The 16,093-nt window shown below is 44.6% G+C and overlaps 1 protein-coding gene across 2 annotated transcripts in view; it reads left to right on the top strand.

Annotated features, from left to right (window-relative positions):
* The window catches only part of LOC106574165 (calmodulin-regulated spectrin-associated protein 2), a 97,166-nt gene extending 81,461 nt beyond the window's left edge, over positions 1–15,705 (top strand). For both annotated transcript variants that reach the window (XM_014149832.2, XM_014149833.2), the window contains 9 exons: positions 1,482–1,513; positions 1,627–1,696; positions 1,892–4,007; positions 7,108–7,244; positions 7,827–8,047; positions 8,837–8,942; positions 11,715–11,830; positions 12,528–12,646; positions 12,985–15,705. In XM_014149832.2, the coding sequence (XP_014005307.1) occupies positions 1,482–1,513; positions 1,627–1,696; positions 1,892–4,007; positions 7,108–7,244; positions 7,827–8,047; positions 8,837–8,942; positions 11,715–11,830; positions 12,528–12,646; positions 12,985–13,290 (3,223 nt within the window). In that variant the 3' untranslated portion in view covers positions 13,291–15,705. The remainder of the gene's footprint in view (positions 1–1,481; positions 1,514–1,626; positions 1,697–1,891; positions 4,008–7,107; positions 7,245–7,826; positions 8,048–8,836; positions 8,943–11,714; positions 11,831–12,527; positions 12,647–12,984) is intronic.
* The last annotated feature ends 388 nt before the right edge of the window (positions 15,706–16,093 follow it).

Here is a 16,093-nt window from a genome sequence, read left to right as displayed (position 1 = left end):
CTGGTACTGTATGTAAACGCAACATGCAGGAATTTCAACAATTTCACTGAGTTACAGTTCACATAAGGAAATCAGTCAATTTAAATAAATTAGGCCCTAATCTATGGGCAGGGCCGCAGCCATGGGTGGGCCTTAGAGAGCATAGGCCCACCCACTGGGGAGCCAGACCCAGCCAATCAGAATGAGTTTACCCCACAAAAAGGTAAAGATAGAAATTCTCCTCAGTTTCATCAGCAGTCCAGGTGGCTGGTCTCAGATGATCCTGCAGGTGAATAACACGGATGTGGAGGTCCTGGGCTGCGATTGTGAAGCTGGTTGGACTTACTGCCAAATTCTCTAAAACGACATTGGAGGTGGCTTATGGTAGTGAAATGAACATTCAATTCTCTGGCAACAGCTTTGGTGGACATTCCTGCAGTCAGCATTCCAATTTCACGCTCCCTCAAAACTTGAAACATCTGTGGCATTGTGTTGTGTGACAAAACTGCACATTTTAGTGGCCTTTTACTGTCCCCAGCACAAGGTGGACCTGTGTAATGATCATGCTGTTTAATTGGCTTCTTGATATGCCACACCTGTCAGGTGGATGGATTATATTGGCAAAGGAGAAATGCTCACTAACAGGGATGTAAACAAATTTATGCACAAAATTTGAGAGAAATAATATTTTTGTGCGTATGGAACATTTCTGGGATCTTTTATTTCACCTCATGACTTTACATGTTGTGTTTGATAATTGAGAAGTCTGGTCTCTCTCGCCAGACCCAAGGTGCCCTGCATGCTCCACTGTGAGAAGAGAGTAGTCATTATGAAGAAAACACTGTCTTTTACAATAATGACCTAACGACTACAATAGAACAGCAGTAGCACACATTCTATTACTTAGGTGAGGTCAGTTCAATTCAGCTCAGTTCAGCTCAGTTCAATACAGCTCAGCTCAGTATAATACAGTTCAGCTCAGTTCAGTACAATTCAGCTCAGTTCAATACAGCTCAGTTTAGTTCAACACAGTTTAGCTCAGTTCAGTACAATTCAGCTCAGTTCAATTCAGCTCAGCTCAGTACAATTCAGCTCAGTTCAGTACAATTCAGTTCAATACAGCTCAGCTCAGTTCAGTACAGTTTAGTTCAACACAGGTTAGCTCAGTTCAGTTCAATTCAGCTCAGTTCAGTACAGTTTAGTTCAGTACAGTTTAGCTCAGTTCAGTACAGTTTAGTTCAGCTCAGTACAGTTCAGTACAATACAGTACGCCCTAGCTCTTCTGACCTGGATTATTTTGATGTGGTTATCTGTTAAAAGCTACAGCAACTACAGGGGATATTGGATAGAGGTTATGCAAACTTATCTGGAATGGTATTCTGTGTTGGACATGCATGATACATTGCTCAAGCTATGGGGCCAAAGCTTTAAAAAACAAAAGCTTTCATTTCAGTTTTCATGATTGTCAATCTAATTTTCTAAATGTGTGTCTCTCTCTCTAGTCTGCCTCTCCGGCCTCAACCTAGGAACTCAGGTAACAAGATCACTTCAAACTTTTGGCTTTCAACATTAATAAACATTTGAATTTGAATGGAGTCCCTTATATCTGATTATGAGATGTTTTTTTTGTTCATTCTCATCATCCAGGTGAAATGAAGAGATCCACCTCAATGTCCTTTGTGGATGGCTGCGTAGGAACCTGGCCCAAGGAGAAAAGGTGAGTGTGATGGACTATGTGAATAAATTGACATTATTGTTTGGTACATGAGTAGGATGTTTCTGATGTGAAATCGTACCCCTGTTATGCTTAAATTACACTCGTTAGTTGTGTCTTAGTTTTTGGTCTGTAGGATTATTAAAAGTACTACACACACAACAATGGATGGATGGATGGACTGTTTGTTTTTACCAGGTCCGGTCCTTACGGGGTATCCTTCGACATTCCCTTCGACAAAGAGGACACCCAGACGTCTACTCCCCCCGGCCATGGCATAACTCGCTCTACCAGCACAGAGGGCTTCAAGGTCCACCAAATGCCCCGGGGCATGAAGAGGAACCTGTCCTTCCAGCCCATCAATGGGCAGGGCATGGGCATTGAGGAGGAGGGCTGCCCAGACAGCCTAGCAGGCCCCGATCTGCCAAGACAGCCTGGCAGACCTCAACCCAATGGCTCATCAGCCCTGGATGGGCATGGAAAAGGTGCAGCCATCCCCAGCATGGAGGAGGCCCTCCAGATCATCCACAACACCGGGAGGAAGCCCCCACAATGCCCCCTGACGGAGGGTATCAACCATGGCTTTTTCCTGCACAGTCAAAACCGGGGCAGAGGTGTAGTCGGCCTGGACCCCAAGGCCCAACAGGAGAACATGGACCTGGACTCACTGAACACCACAGAGGTGGACACAGACATCCACTTGAGGACGGAGGACATCGCTGAGATGCTGGACGAGGACTCTTCGCTGGGGGAAGCTACGAGCATGGAGCTGGACATGGACACACTCAGTCCCTGCCCCAGCAGCTCAAGCTATGGCAAATCTCCCTCCACTAGCTCCGGCATCAAGATGACCAGCTTCGCAGAGCAGAAGTTCCGGAAGCTCAGCAACCACGAATCAGGGAGAAGAAGAAGCAGCAGCAGTGGGGGCGGCAGCTCCCTCAAGACCACCCCCGAGGGCTCGGAACTGGGCCTCCCCCTGTCCGTCTCCTGGGCACCCACCCCAGAGCACAGCCCCGTCCATCAACAGAGCATGCCCCTTACCCAAGCCCCTCCCACTGGGCCAGCCCAGGCCCCTCCGCCTAGTGACCCGGCTCAGGCCATGGCAACGGAGATGGTTCAGCTGCGCATGCGCCTGGAGGAGAAGCGAAAAGCCATTGAGACGCAGAAGAAGAAGGTGGAGGCAGCGTTTACGCTTCACCGCCAGAGGATGGACCACTCCGCTTTCCTGGACGTGGTCAAGAGGAAGGCCGACGGTGCCTCAGTAGGTGGAGGAGAGGAGGAAAGGGGGAAGATAACTGCAGAGAAGGAGAGGAAAACTGGGAGGAGCAAAGCGGACACGCCTGACGGGGTCGAGCAGGGGCAGGCGCCCTTCGGGGTCTGCTGGCTGAAATCCCCAGGACGAAGTACGGGAGAAGAGGGAGGTCAAGGTCCCAGCGAGGTTGATCTAGCGAACTACACACGCTCCATGGAGAAGCTCAACCACTCACTGGGCTTCCTGCAGATGGAGATGCAGCGCCTGGCCCAGCAGCAGGAGGTCATCATGGCCATGAGGGAACAACGGCAACAACAGGCCTGGGTCATTCCCCCTCCCGAGACCCAGCCCTCACCCCAGAAATATGCTTGCGCCTCTGTCCGCTCCTCCGACTCGCCCTCCCCGGCAGACTCGCCCCGCTCCGCCCACCGCTCGCCCACCAGCATCAAGAGGAAGTCGGCCTCCTTCCACTCACGGAACCCCCGCACGCCGCGCCCCAGCGAGCTTAAGCTGGCCCCCTATAACCGCTGCCTGAAGGCGCCTCAGTCCGTGGACAGCCTCCCCCGCCTGCGCCGTTTCTCCCCATGTCAGGCCATGGCCTTCACCTACATGGGGGACAAACCCACCGGTGAAACCCCTGCGACCGGAGACAGGGACACTGAGCATATGCTATCCCCAGAGAGAGAGGCTGTTAGTGCATCGTCACCCTCCTCCCCAGCCAAAAACAACCAGAGAACACAACAAGGGACACTAGAGATTTCCAAGAAGGATGATGAGAAGGAAATGGAAGAGAAGATGCACAACGACAAAATGGAGGAGATCAAACCCATAATAGTATCAACCGTATCTGAAGTGCTGGCCCAGCCAGTGAAAGAGTCCTTTACAGTCACCCCCACAGAGACCCCCCTTATCTCAGACATGTTTGGCCAGGCCAGAAGCAACCTGATTGAGGTGCCTCTGTACGTGCTCAAGCCCCTGGAGGGAGAGGGGATGGAGGAGAGTGAAGACATGCAGGGGACCTATGGCGATGACGAGAAAATGTCCTGTGGCTTTTTCTTTAAGGTAGGAAGTTATAAGATACACTATGGAAGTTTAGTTGCTAATAGTTGTGAGACACAGGAGGTTGGTGGCACCTTTACTTGGGGAGGATGGGCTAATGGCTGGAGCGGAATAAGTGGAATGGTATGAAATACATCAAACACATGGTTTCCATGTGTGCTCTTTTCCACCCATTATTATGAGCCGTCCTCCCCTCAGCAGCCTCCACTGGTCTTTTCAATATTTATGTCCATTTAGAGAACCCCTTTTGGCTCAAGAGTGTCCCCAGAGGCAAATGTTCTGTATAGCCTTTTTAATACAGTTGCTATTTCAACTGTATTCACTCACTGTACAGTTGGAATGGCTTTAATGTTGGGGAATATTTTCCATCTGAATAATCTCCAAAACATCAGTGTGTAAATGACAGATTCTGGACATTTGGCTGCCAAAAATGACTATTTTCCTAATTAATTGAACTGTGCCCCAGTTCTATGACAAAGCAATTTGCTTTGGTTCTGTTGGCAGCCATCTTTGTTTTTTTGGAAAGGAAACACTCTGTTTTTAATATGAGATGAGGAATGGCTCTTGAAATAGGTCGGGCTGAGGACAACATGGTTCTTCCTACTGTGAGGACGGTAACTAGCCAGTCGTTTGTGCCTTCATCTAGGTCACGAAACTGGAGCTTGTGAATTATTAAAATGCAGCTGCTGAGAAGTGGGTTGGCAGAGATGTTGAGCTAGTTGTAGGATAGTTGTGATGAGGTCACATTGAAGTCAAATTATCCGTGTGGCTCAGTTGGTAGAGCATGGTGTTTGCAACGCCAGGGTTGTGGGTTCGATTCCCACGGGGGACCAGTACGGAGAAAACATTTATGAAATGTATGCATTCACTACTGTAAGTCGCTCTGGATAAGAGCGTCTGCTAAATGACTAAAATGTAAATGTAAAATGTTTTTGCACTTGTTATTGGATCTTTAGTGTGCTGTAGTAAGAAATATTGGTCAGTACAGGGATGCTATTAGAGAGAGCACCGTTCACAGTTTAGTTGTAAAATTGCTTTAATACACTCAACAAGGGGCCATTGCTCAGACTCTTAGACTAAAAACCATGCTCAATCAAATCAAATTGTATTTGTCACATGCGCCGAATACAATAGGTGTAGACCTTACAGTGAAATGCTTACTTACAAGTCCTTAACCAACAATGCAAGAAAATCCCCCCCCCAAAAAAAGTAAGAGATAAGAATAACAAATAATTAAAGAGCAGCAGATCAATTAAGTCTCCATTGACAGTGCTAGCATGTTCAGGGGAGTCTCCACTTAAAGGGATTTTCAGTCCAGAGGAATAGGTACAGTACTGTATAATCTTGGTCTGTGAAACTGCTCCTTTAAATGTACCAGGAAAAAAAAAAACAACAGCTAACATTAGCCAGGGAATTCCTGGACCACGTTCAGTAGCCAAACTGTGTTCTACCTAGCAGATATAGTGAAGGGAAAAAAGTATTTGATCCCCTGCTGATTTTGTACGTTTGCTCACTGACAAAGAAATGATCAGTCTATAATTTTAATGGTAGGTTTATTTGAACAGTGAGAGACAGAATAACAACAAAAAAATCCAGAAAAACGCATGTCAAAAATGTTATAAATTGATTTGCATTTTAATGAGGGAAATAAGTATTTGACCCCTCTCAATCAGAAAGATTTCTGGCTCCCAGGTGTCTTTTATACAGGTAACAAGCTGAGATTAGGAGCACACTCTTAAAGGGAGTGCTCCTAATCTCAGTTTGTTACCTGTATAAAAGACATCTGTCCACAGAAGCAATCAATCAATCAGATTCCAAACTCTCCACCACGGCCAAGACCAAAGAGCTCTCCAAGGATGTCAGGGACAAGATTGTAGACCTACACAAGGCTGGAATGGGCTACAAGACCATCGCCAAGCAGCTTGGTGAGAAGGTGACAACATTTGGTGCGATTATTCGCAAATGGAAGAAACACAAAAGAACTGTCACTCTCCCTCGGCCTGGGGCTCCATGCAAGATCTCACCTCGTGGAGTTGCAATGATCATGAGAACGGTGAGGAATCAGCCCAGAACTACACGGGAGGATCTTGTCAATGATCTTAAGGCAGCTGGGACCATAGTCACCAAGAAAACAATTGGTAACACACTACGCCGTGAAGGACTGAAATCCTGCAGCGCCCGCAAGGTCCCCCTGCTCAAGAAAGCACATATACATGCCCGTCTGAAGTTTGCCAATGAACATCTGAATGATTCAGAGGACAACTGGGTGAAGGTGTTGTGGTCTTTGGAGCTCTTTGGCATCTACTCAACTCGCTGTGTTTGGAGGAGGAGGAATGCTGCCTATGACCCCAAGAACACCATCCCCACCGTCAAACATGGAGGTGGAAACATTATGCTTTGGGGGTGTTTTTCTGCTAAGGGGACAGAACAACTTCACCGCATCAAAGGGACGATGGACGGGGCCATGTACCGTCAAATCTTGGGTGAGAACCTCCTTCCCTCAGCCAGGGCATTGAAAATGGGTCGTGGATGGTTATTCCAGCATGACAATGACCCAAAACACATGGCAAAGGCAACAAAGGAGTGGCTCAAGAAGAAGCACATTAAGGTCCTGGAGTGGCCTAGCCAGTCTCCAGACCTTAATCCCATAGAAAATCTGTGGAGGGAGCTGAAGGTTCGAGTTGCCAAACGTCAGCCTCGAAACCTTAATGACTTGGAGAAGATCTGCAAAGAGGAGTGGGACAAAATCCCTCCTGAGATGTGTGCAAACCTGGTGGCCAACTACAAGAAACGTCTGACCTCTGTGATTGCCAACAAGGGTTTTGCCACCAAGTACTAAGTCATGTTTTGCAGAGGGGTCAAATACTTATTTCCCTCATTAAAATGCAAATCATTTTATAACATTATTGACATGCGTTTTTCGTACAAAAACAGCAGGGGATCAAATACTTTTTTCCCTCACTATAGAAATGTCATGAATAGAACCAATGTGATCCCCTATTGTACACGTCAGAGTTACATGTTTGTTCTACATACAAGTTTTCTGAATGCGACCCTTGTAGTGGGTTCCTGGCTGTAACTGACTGTGTGTCTCTGTCCCCAGGGTGAGGGGAACAGGGAAGACAACATGGCTCAGAAGAGGGCTGCTCTCCTGGAGAAGAGGCTGAAGAGGGACAAGGAAACGCAGCAGAAGAAGCTGCAGCAGGAGGCGGAGCTAGAGCGGAAGAAGGAGGAGTCACGGTACATACTATGTATTCCCTTCTACCGCACGCGTGCTTTCATACACATATGCAAACCCACATCCAGACACTCCCACTTGATTGTAGAGTAAACTTTTTTTTTTTAAACGTTGTTTTTAAAAGCCTGTCACACATTGTATCATGCCTTTTTAAATGTTAATTAATCAAATTGTATTTGTCAAAGTACATCAAATGGTGATGTAATGGATTGAAGTACATTTACTACTGATTGTTTGGTCACATACTATAAACAATTACATCCCATAGTTTATGTATGATTATGTCCCGGATATAGTTTTAGCTGTTCTTCATCTAGTATGGTCTTCCCTGTGGCTCAGTTGGTAGAGCATGGTGTTTGCAACGCCAGCATGGTGTGTGCAACGCCAGGGTTGTGGGTTTGATTCCCACGGGGGGCCAGTACAAAAAAAAAAAATTAAAAAGAAAATGCATGAAATTTATGTATTCACTACTGCAAGTCGCTCTGGATAAGAGCGTCTGCTAAATTACTTAAATGTAAATGTAGTATAATCTACTGTCTTCTATTGACGCTATGCTCTTAAATTACCATTCCTCTTCCTCTCAGAGTGAAAGCGGAGGAAGAGCACGTGAGGAAGGAAGATGAGAAAACTCGCCGGGAGTTAATCAAGCAGGAGTACCTGAGGAGGAAGCAGCTCAAGCTCATGGAGGACATGGACATGGTGATGAAGCAGCAGCGGCCGTCCGGCGCCAAGCATAGGAGAGCCCGGCCCAAGTCCATCCACCGGGACAGCATGGACTCCTCCAGAACCCCAGCCAGGGCAGCAGGTAACCGTGGAGACGACCTCTCTCAAGAGTCAGGAGTCAATGGTGGTGTTGTGTTGGCGTGGTGATCGTGCCTGAGCATGCCACCACAGCTAGCTTTGTGCCTCCTGTGATAAAACACTGTTTCTCTGCAGCTCAGTGCCTCCTGTGATAAAACACTGTTTCTCTGCAGCTCAGTGCCTCCTGTGATAAAACACTGTTTCTCTGCAGCTCAGTGCCTCCTGTGATAAAACACTGTTTCTCTGCAGCTCAGTGCCTCCTGTGATAAAACACCGTTTCTCTGCATGGCTTCTTATGGCAGACAAGAGACTGTTCTAGTTGTAGTAGAGAGCTGTATGCCAACTACTAGCACTACTAACCTTTTGCATTGCTTCCTTGTGAAAGCATCTTATTTTAAATGCAGTAGTTAACCCTGCCGGATTTCTTAACTGCTTTGCCAAACCAATTTCACTCATTTGATCTTGTAATGTGTTGCATGAATCGATCTCTGGTAGTCTGGCATCTTTGACTTCATTATGCTATGTGGGACTCTGGGGATGGGTTCCTAGGCAACCAATGTCTGTTTTTGACTATGAAAGTGAACTCAAAATCAAATTCTTGTCAAATTGAATGAGCCATACTGGAGGTGTGTTTGTGTTTGCGCATATCAAATGTGTGCTGCTGATAATCGTGACAAGTTGGGCACAAAGTGTGACGGATGGCATCGTGTTGTGATCGTGGTGTAACTGTGTGGTCCAGTCTTGTGCCAAACTTGTGTTTCACATCTAGGTTCACAACTTCGTGTTTTTTCAGTGCCCAGCTTGTCTCTGGCCTCTCTCAACCTGGGGGACAGCTCGTCTCTGGCCTCTTTCAACCTGGGGGACAGCGACACTGTGCAATCTGAGAAGAGAACACCTAGGTAAGACTCCTTTCTGTTTACAGTATAGAAAAATTATGCATATGTAGGCCTACTTGAATTTCATCTTAACATTTATTCTACTCTAAGTGGTGAATCCTAACTTCCACTTTGAATTTGAATTTTCACATAGCCATGCATTTGATGTCAATGGGAGACTAAGTGCAAATTTGATTTAAGTGGAAATTAGGATTCATCCTAAAATTACACTATTGACACTGTTCCATTGAACTTGAGTATCACTTCTGACCTGCTTTGTTAACCCCTTTCTCCAGCCAACAGCTTTTAACCTAGCTAACACGTTCTATATTATCTGCACTCTTCTTTTCTCACCTACCCTCTCTTTCTAACCTACCCTCTCTTTCTAACCTACCCTCTCTTTCTAACCTACCCTCTCTTTCTAACCTACCCTCTCTTTCTAACCTACCCTCTCTTTCTACCCTACCCTCTCTTTCTAACCTACCCTCTCTTTCCTACCTACCCTCTCTTTCCTACCTACCCTCTCTTTCCTACCTACCCTCTCTTTCTTACCTACCCTCTCTTTCTTACCTACCCTCTTTCTTACCTACCCTCTTTCTTACCTACCCTCTCTTTCTTACCTACCCTCTTTTACCTACCCTCTTTTTTTACCTACCCCTTCTTTCTTACCTACCCTCTCTTTCTTACCTACCCTCTCTTTCTTACCTAACCTCTCTTTCTTACCTACCCTCTCTTTCTTACCTACCCTCTCTTTCTTACCTACCCTCTCTTTCTTACCTACCCTCTTTCTTACCTACCCTCTTTCTTACCTACCTTCTCTTTTTACCTACCCTCTTATCACCTACCCTCTCTTTCCTACCTACCCTCTTTTTCTTACCTACCCTCTTTCTTACCTACCCTCTTTCTTACCTACCCTCTTAACACCTACCCTCTCTTTCTTACCTACCCTCTTTCTTACCTACCCTCTCTTTCTTACCTACCCTCTTTCTTACCTACCCTCTTTCTTACCTACCCTCTTTCTTACCTACCCTCTTTCTTACCTACCCTCTCTTTCTTACCTACCCTCTTACCACCTACCCTCTCTTTCTTACCTACCCTCTTTTTTTACCTACCCCTTCTTTCTTACCTACCCTCTCTTTTTTACCTACCCTCTCTTTCTTACCTACCCTCTCTTTTTTACCTACCCTCTTTCTTACCTACCCTCTCTTTCTTACCTACCCTCTCTTTCTTACCTACCCTCTTTTTTTACCTACCCCTTCTTTCTTACCTACCCCCTCTTTCTTACCTACCCTCTCTTTCTTACCTACCCTCTCTTTCTTACCTACCCTCTCTTTCTTACCTACCCTCTTTTTTTGCCTACCCTCTCTTTTTCACCTACCCTCTTTCTTACCTACCCTCTATTTGACCTCCTAATGTTCTGGAACTGTCAGAAGTGCCAGCTTACACTCTGGCAGTCTGTGCTTCTTACTGAGCTCTCCTAAACTGAGAAGGAGAAGGTTAGTTCCTGTGTAGTAGTTTAACCCTGAAGCCACCTCACTCTCACAGCTTCTGTACATGTGTATCTCAGTTGGTAGAGCATGGCGCTTGCAATGCCAGGGTTGTGGGTTCGATTCCCACAGGGGACCAGTATGACTCACTACTGTAAGTCGCTCTGGATAAGAGTGTCTGCTAAATGACTCACTACTCTAGTGGCTCTGGATCAGAGAGTCTGCTAATTGACTCACTACTGTAGTGGCTCTGGATCAAAGAGTCTGCTAAATGACTCACTACTCTAGTGGCTCTGTATCAGAGAGTCTGCTAATTGACTCACTACTGTAGTGGCTCTGGATAAGAGAGTCTGCTAAATGACTCAATACTATAGTGGCTCTGGATCAGAGAGTCTGCTAAATGACTCACTACTGCAGTGGCTCTGGATCAGAGAGTCTGCTAAATGACTCACTACTGCAGTGGCTCTGGATCAGAGAGTCTGCTAAATGACTCACTACTATAGTGGCTCTGGATAAGAGAGTCTGCTAATTGACTCACTACTGTAGTGGCTCTGGATAAGAGTGTCTGCTAAATGACTAAAATGTAAATGTAAGAACGAGAGTTCTTATGGGAAGTCTTAAGACACTGTTCCAATACCAAGTCCAGGGTTATGTTCATTAGGGCACGCAAAGGAACACGTCAGCAACGTTTTCATCCATTTGGTGCCTAATGAACATGAACCATGCGATACCTCATGGTCCCACCAAAACCCTTCACTGTGACCTTGTCAGATCTCACCATCAACCCCTGCTTTAATGCTTTTTGCCCTCTCTACACAAAACAAGAAATATTCCTGCCTATATTCCACTTGCTGCATTCACTAACAGACTGTCACCTCTTCCCCATGCTAAGTCTGTCTCAATAAGATGCACTGGTTGAGATATAGGTGTTTGTAGTAACTATCCCCATAGAGGACTTGATTTCATCACATTGCTTCACAGTTGTTTGACGTCTAAGGAAACTGAGCCGACGTACATTTTGTGCGGCTGAATTTTTGTAACGCGACTCAAACGGACCTCCAACGTCTCCGTTTGCGTCGACTGTGTAGAGCTCTTTAGAAAGCTTGTACTTGATATACAAAGAACAGTACTGGCCAAAGCCCATCCCTGTCAGTGATTATCACATTTTTAGGGTACTGTTTGTACTTTGCACACAAATAGCCTGTACTGAAGTCCTTGAAGAGGCTATACTCTACATATGAGGTAACCGCGCTTTACCCGTGGAGAGAGGTGACCTAAGTAAGTGTGTGTGTGTGTGTGTGTGTGTCAGGCCTGATTCTGCAGATGGTTTTCTGTCCCCTTGTCGATCTGGGAGCCGGAATGGGGAGGACGATTGGGAGAATGGCTCCACTGCCTCGTCTGTGAAATCAAACACCGAGTACAGCGGTGGGTGGTCACCTCATCACCACTAAGACACATTTATTAGCTGTATTATAATTGATCTTGATTTAGCTTTGTGAAGTTCTGAATACAGCGGGACACTTCATGCTGTTTAGACATCTGATTTTGTGTCCGATTCATCATTCCAAATTTCTATCATATTTTCATATTTAAAATTGGAATACCACTAACAGCTTGAGTTATGTTTTTGTCACTCTGCACTAGGGTAGCAACATTATGGTAACTTAACCAAAACACCCTGGTTTTCCAGAAATCCAGGTTGGAGGATTCCCAGATTTTCTGCTTATTCTCTCCCGATTCCAGGAATCTTCCAACAGGAATTTCTTAGAAAACAGGGCATTTTGGGAAAGTTACTGGAATTTTGCAACCCTACTCTGCACATTTGGTTGAGTAACATGTTGAATCTCATGTGCATATATGCCATGATTGTTCTGCATTAATGATTGTTTTTGACTTGAGACAAGCAAAACAGAGTGAAATTAACTCAGCAAAATTTCAGTCTGAAATGATCAGATGAGGATGATGATAGCATAGAAGGCCCTTGGTCTTGAGATTCCATGATGAGGGATGTTAAGATGACGCCTATAAATTATTTACTGACAAACTGCTGGCACAACCTCCGAGGGCCTTGGTAGAGTGGTTTCTATGACAATTGATCATCTTTTCCCCTTGGTGTGCACAGGGCCCAAACTGTACAAGGAGCCGAGTGTCAAATCGAACAAGCATATAATCCAGAACGCGCTAGCCCACTGCTGCCTGGCGGGCAAGGTCAACGAAGGTCAGAAGAACAAGATTGTGGAGGTAATCTGGTCATTCTATTTCGACAATGTTAGGCATCTTAATGTACAGCTAGCTCATCAATACAATAAAGTCACTTCTCAGATGAATGATTTTCATTTGATCACGCCGATATTTACATGACGTAAGTTGCTTTGGATAAAAGTCTACTAAATGGCAAATTATAACAGATTATTTACTAAGAATATGCAGATTAGTGTTCATATTTTTGACAACTGACATGTTCACCTCAGAAGCCACTGCATTTTTTAAAAGCAGCAAGAGCTGGTCACAATGAAAATCATCATGACACGTCTGTTGTCTTGTATGATGATGATCATTTATTTGCTTCACTTTTGCAGGAAATGGAGAAATCAGAAGCAAACAACTTCCTGGTGTTGTTCAGGGACGGGGGTTGCCAGTTCCGCTCCCTGTACGTATACAGCCCCGAAACGGACGAGGCCACCAAGTTGATCGGCATCGGGCCCAAGAGTATTATGAGCAAGATGATCGAGGGCCTCTACAAATACAACTCAGACAGGAAGCAGTTCAGCCAGATTCCCGCCAAGACCATGTCGGCGAGTGTGGATGCCATCACGATCCACGGCCACCTATGGCAAACCAGGAAACCAGCCACCCCCAAGAAAGTGTTACCTGCCAAGTCCTAATGGAACTTACCGTACACTCCCAGCCACCCCTGCCATTTCCCTTCAAATGGAACAGTCCACATTCAATTTGCACTTCACTGTACATATCCATGAGGATTCAGCACCTGCAATGTCAGTTAGATGAACGCATACTTCTTGTATTATTATTTTCTCTCTCTCTCTTTTCATTCCTGTCCATTTTCCTTTTGAAATTCCAAACTGACACGGGGACTCAGTTAAAGATATGCACAACTGGAATGTAAAACACTATTTAATATGTGTAAATGAATGTCACTGATCTGTTTAGTGCAAGAGATTGTCTGATTTCGAGTAATTTTATTACAGCACGCGAGTGTATGTGGGTTTTTTTGCCCAAAGAGAGACAAAAAGGAGAAGGTATGAATACCATACAATGTTTTATTTGGGACACTGAAGCACTGAATGTTACTCATCTGTTCAAATGTGTGGCCTTACGCTTGTTTTTTTTATGTCAGTGCAATATGCTGATAGTAAAACTATACCTTAGAGAGACTTTTCTATGCTAAGGTGAGAATGCTTTTTCCCCCCCATGTTTTCGGGTTCAAATGCAACATACGTCTGCATAAGCTATACACAAGATTGAGGGCCAAAAAAAGAAAAGTAAAATACCTTGCAGCAAGCATACAGCTAGTGTTATCCACACAATACAGCTATCAGTCCGATATAGTATTCTACAACTACGACAAGTGTATTTATATATCTTTTTGTTTAGCTTATTCCTCATAAAGTGTTAAACCAGACTGAACTTCCTTGATGCTGTGGGTTCAGAGCAGGTTTGTGAACCAAACTTAGATTTGAGTTTATTTTATCTCCTTTCAATTGTCACAAAATGGACCAGATTTGGTGAAATCTCAGATACGTCTGTCTGTAATGATTTGGACCATTTGAAAACGCTAATACGTTTTAGATTTAGTATTACAATTGTGACCATAAATCCATTATATAGAACATTGTTTTAAAGGATTGCGATTTAGATTTTGTACTTTGAAAATGGAATGGCTGATAAACAGTAGTTATTGTTAATTCTGTTTCAGTTGATTAGTAGACCTCAAACGTTTTCAGAATCCTCTCCTTTTATAAATTCTCAATGTCAAATGACTTATCGCACCAGGCTATGGTGACATTAGGACACTGCTTGACACCAGGCTATGGTGACATTAGGACACTGCTTGACACCAGGCTATGGTGACATTAGGACACTGCTTGACACCAGGCTATGGTGACATTAGGACACTGCTTGACACCAGGCTACGGTGACATTAGGATATGGATTGACACCAGGCTACGGTGACATTAGGATATGGATTGACACCAGGCTATGGTGACATTAGGATACTGCTTGACACCAGGCTACGGTGACATTAGGACACTGCTTGACACCAGGCTACGGTGACATTAGGATATGGATTGACACCAGGCTACGGTGACATTAGGATATGGATTGACACCAGGCTATGGTGACATTAGGATATGGATTGACACCAGGCTATGGTGACATTAGGATACTGCTTGACACCAGGCTACGGTGACATTAGGACACTGCTTGACACCAGGCTACGGTGACATTAGGATATGGATTGACACCAGGCTACGGTGACATTAGGATATGGATTGACACCAGGCTATGGTGACATTAGGATATGGATTGACACCAGGCTATGGTGACATTAGGATACGGATTGATAGTGAGAAAGACACCACTTATGTATTATTTTGCACATTCATCATGAGTAGAAAAATCAAAATATGTCCTTTTCATTTTAAATCAATTATGTATCACATTTTGTGGTAGATGCCACACTTCTTCTCTTCAATAAACATACTCTGGTAAGAAAAAGTACTTTTGATAAAGTACTTTTTTAGAGACCCGTGAAGGCAGAATGTGACAGACTTTGTTAGTACATGTGGGTAGAGCCTTCAACACTTTCCTTTTGTCTTAAAACTACTCGAAAGGAGCCTCCTCAAGCAACAACTTATGAAGGTTGGGGATGAAGATATCTGACGTCAAATACTATACCCACACATTGGTGTTTGGTTTTCACAGGGATATATTTAAGGAATTACCAAAAGACAAGTTGTATATGTCTCTGGAAATGTAAAGATTATTATAATGTTATTATGAAGTTCCAGGAATTTTGTAGAAAGGGATATTACAGTGGGACCACTGTCACAGTTGTTGTATTTGACTGTTTAAGGTCAAGATGAATGGCTATTTAATTGTTTAGATGGGTATAAGTGGACATTGTACAGGGCTGCCGTAAGTTCATCTGTCCATACTGACAAAGAACTGCTTCCATTTTGTTTATCAGACGCTGTGCTGTCATTCAACCTACTGCTGAACATTGTAGGTTGGGTTTGTTTCTCTTTTGCATTGAATAAAATGAAGCATGTCCTGAAGTGTTCGTTCCTCAATTGTCATGTAAATAGTCTCCCTGAATAAGCAGGAGTGAACATTTCCCAGGTTTTCTGGAAATCCCTTTTGGAAGATTCCAGAGTTTAGAATGGAATATGCAGGAAATCCAGTATCCTCCAACCTAGGAATTTGGGGGAAGTTACCATGATTTTGCAACCCTAATAACCAGTCATAAGAAACGAAGGTCACTGATTGTCTCCTGCCTTGCTGCCTCAGTATTGTTCACGGAAATTGCGGATTGAGGATTGCTTTAATTATTATAATTCTTTGTGTAATGGAAATAGTGTCAGGAACAATTATATTTTGCTTTCTAGGTGATATCCCCCAAAGCATACTGCAACTTCAAAATCAACCCTTATTTTACCCAATGGG

This window comes from Salmo salar, chromosome ssa16, assembly GCF_905237065.1.
Source record: "Salmo salar chromosome ssa16, Ssal_v3.1, whole genome shotgun sequence".
Lineage (NCBI taxonomy): Eukaryota > Metazoa > Chordata > Actinopteri > Salmoniformes > Salmonidae > Salmo > Salmo salar.
This window is presented reverse-complemented; position numbering and strand designations above follow the sequence as displayed.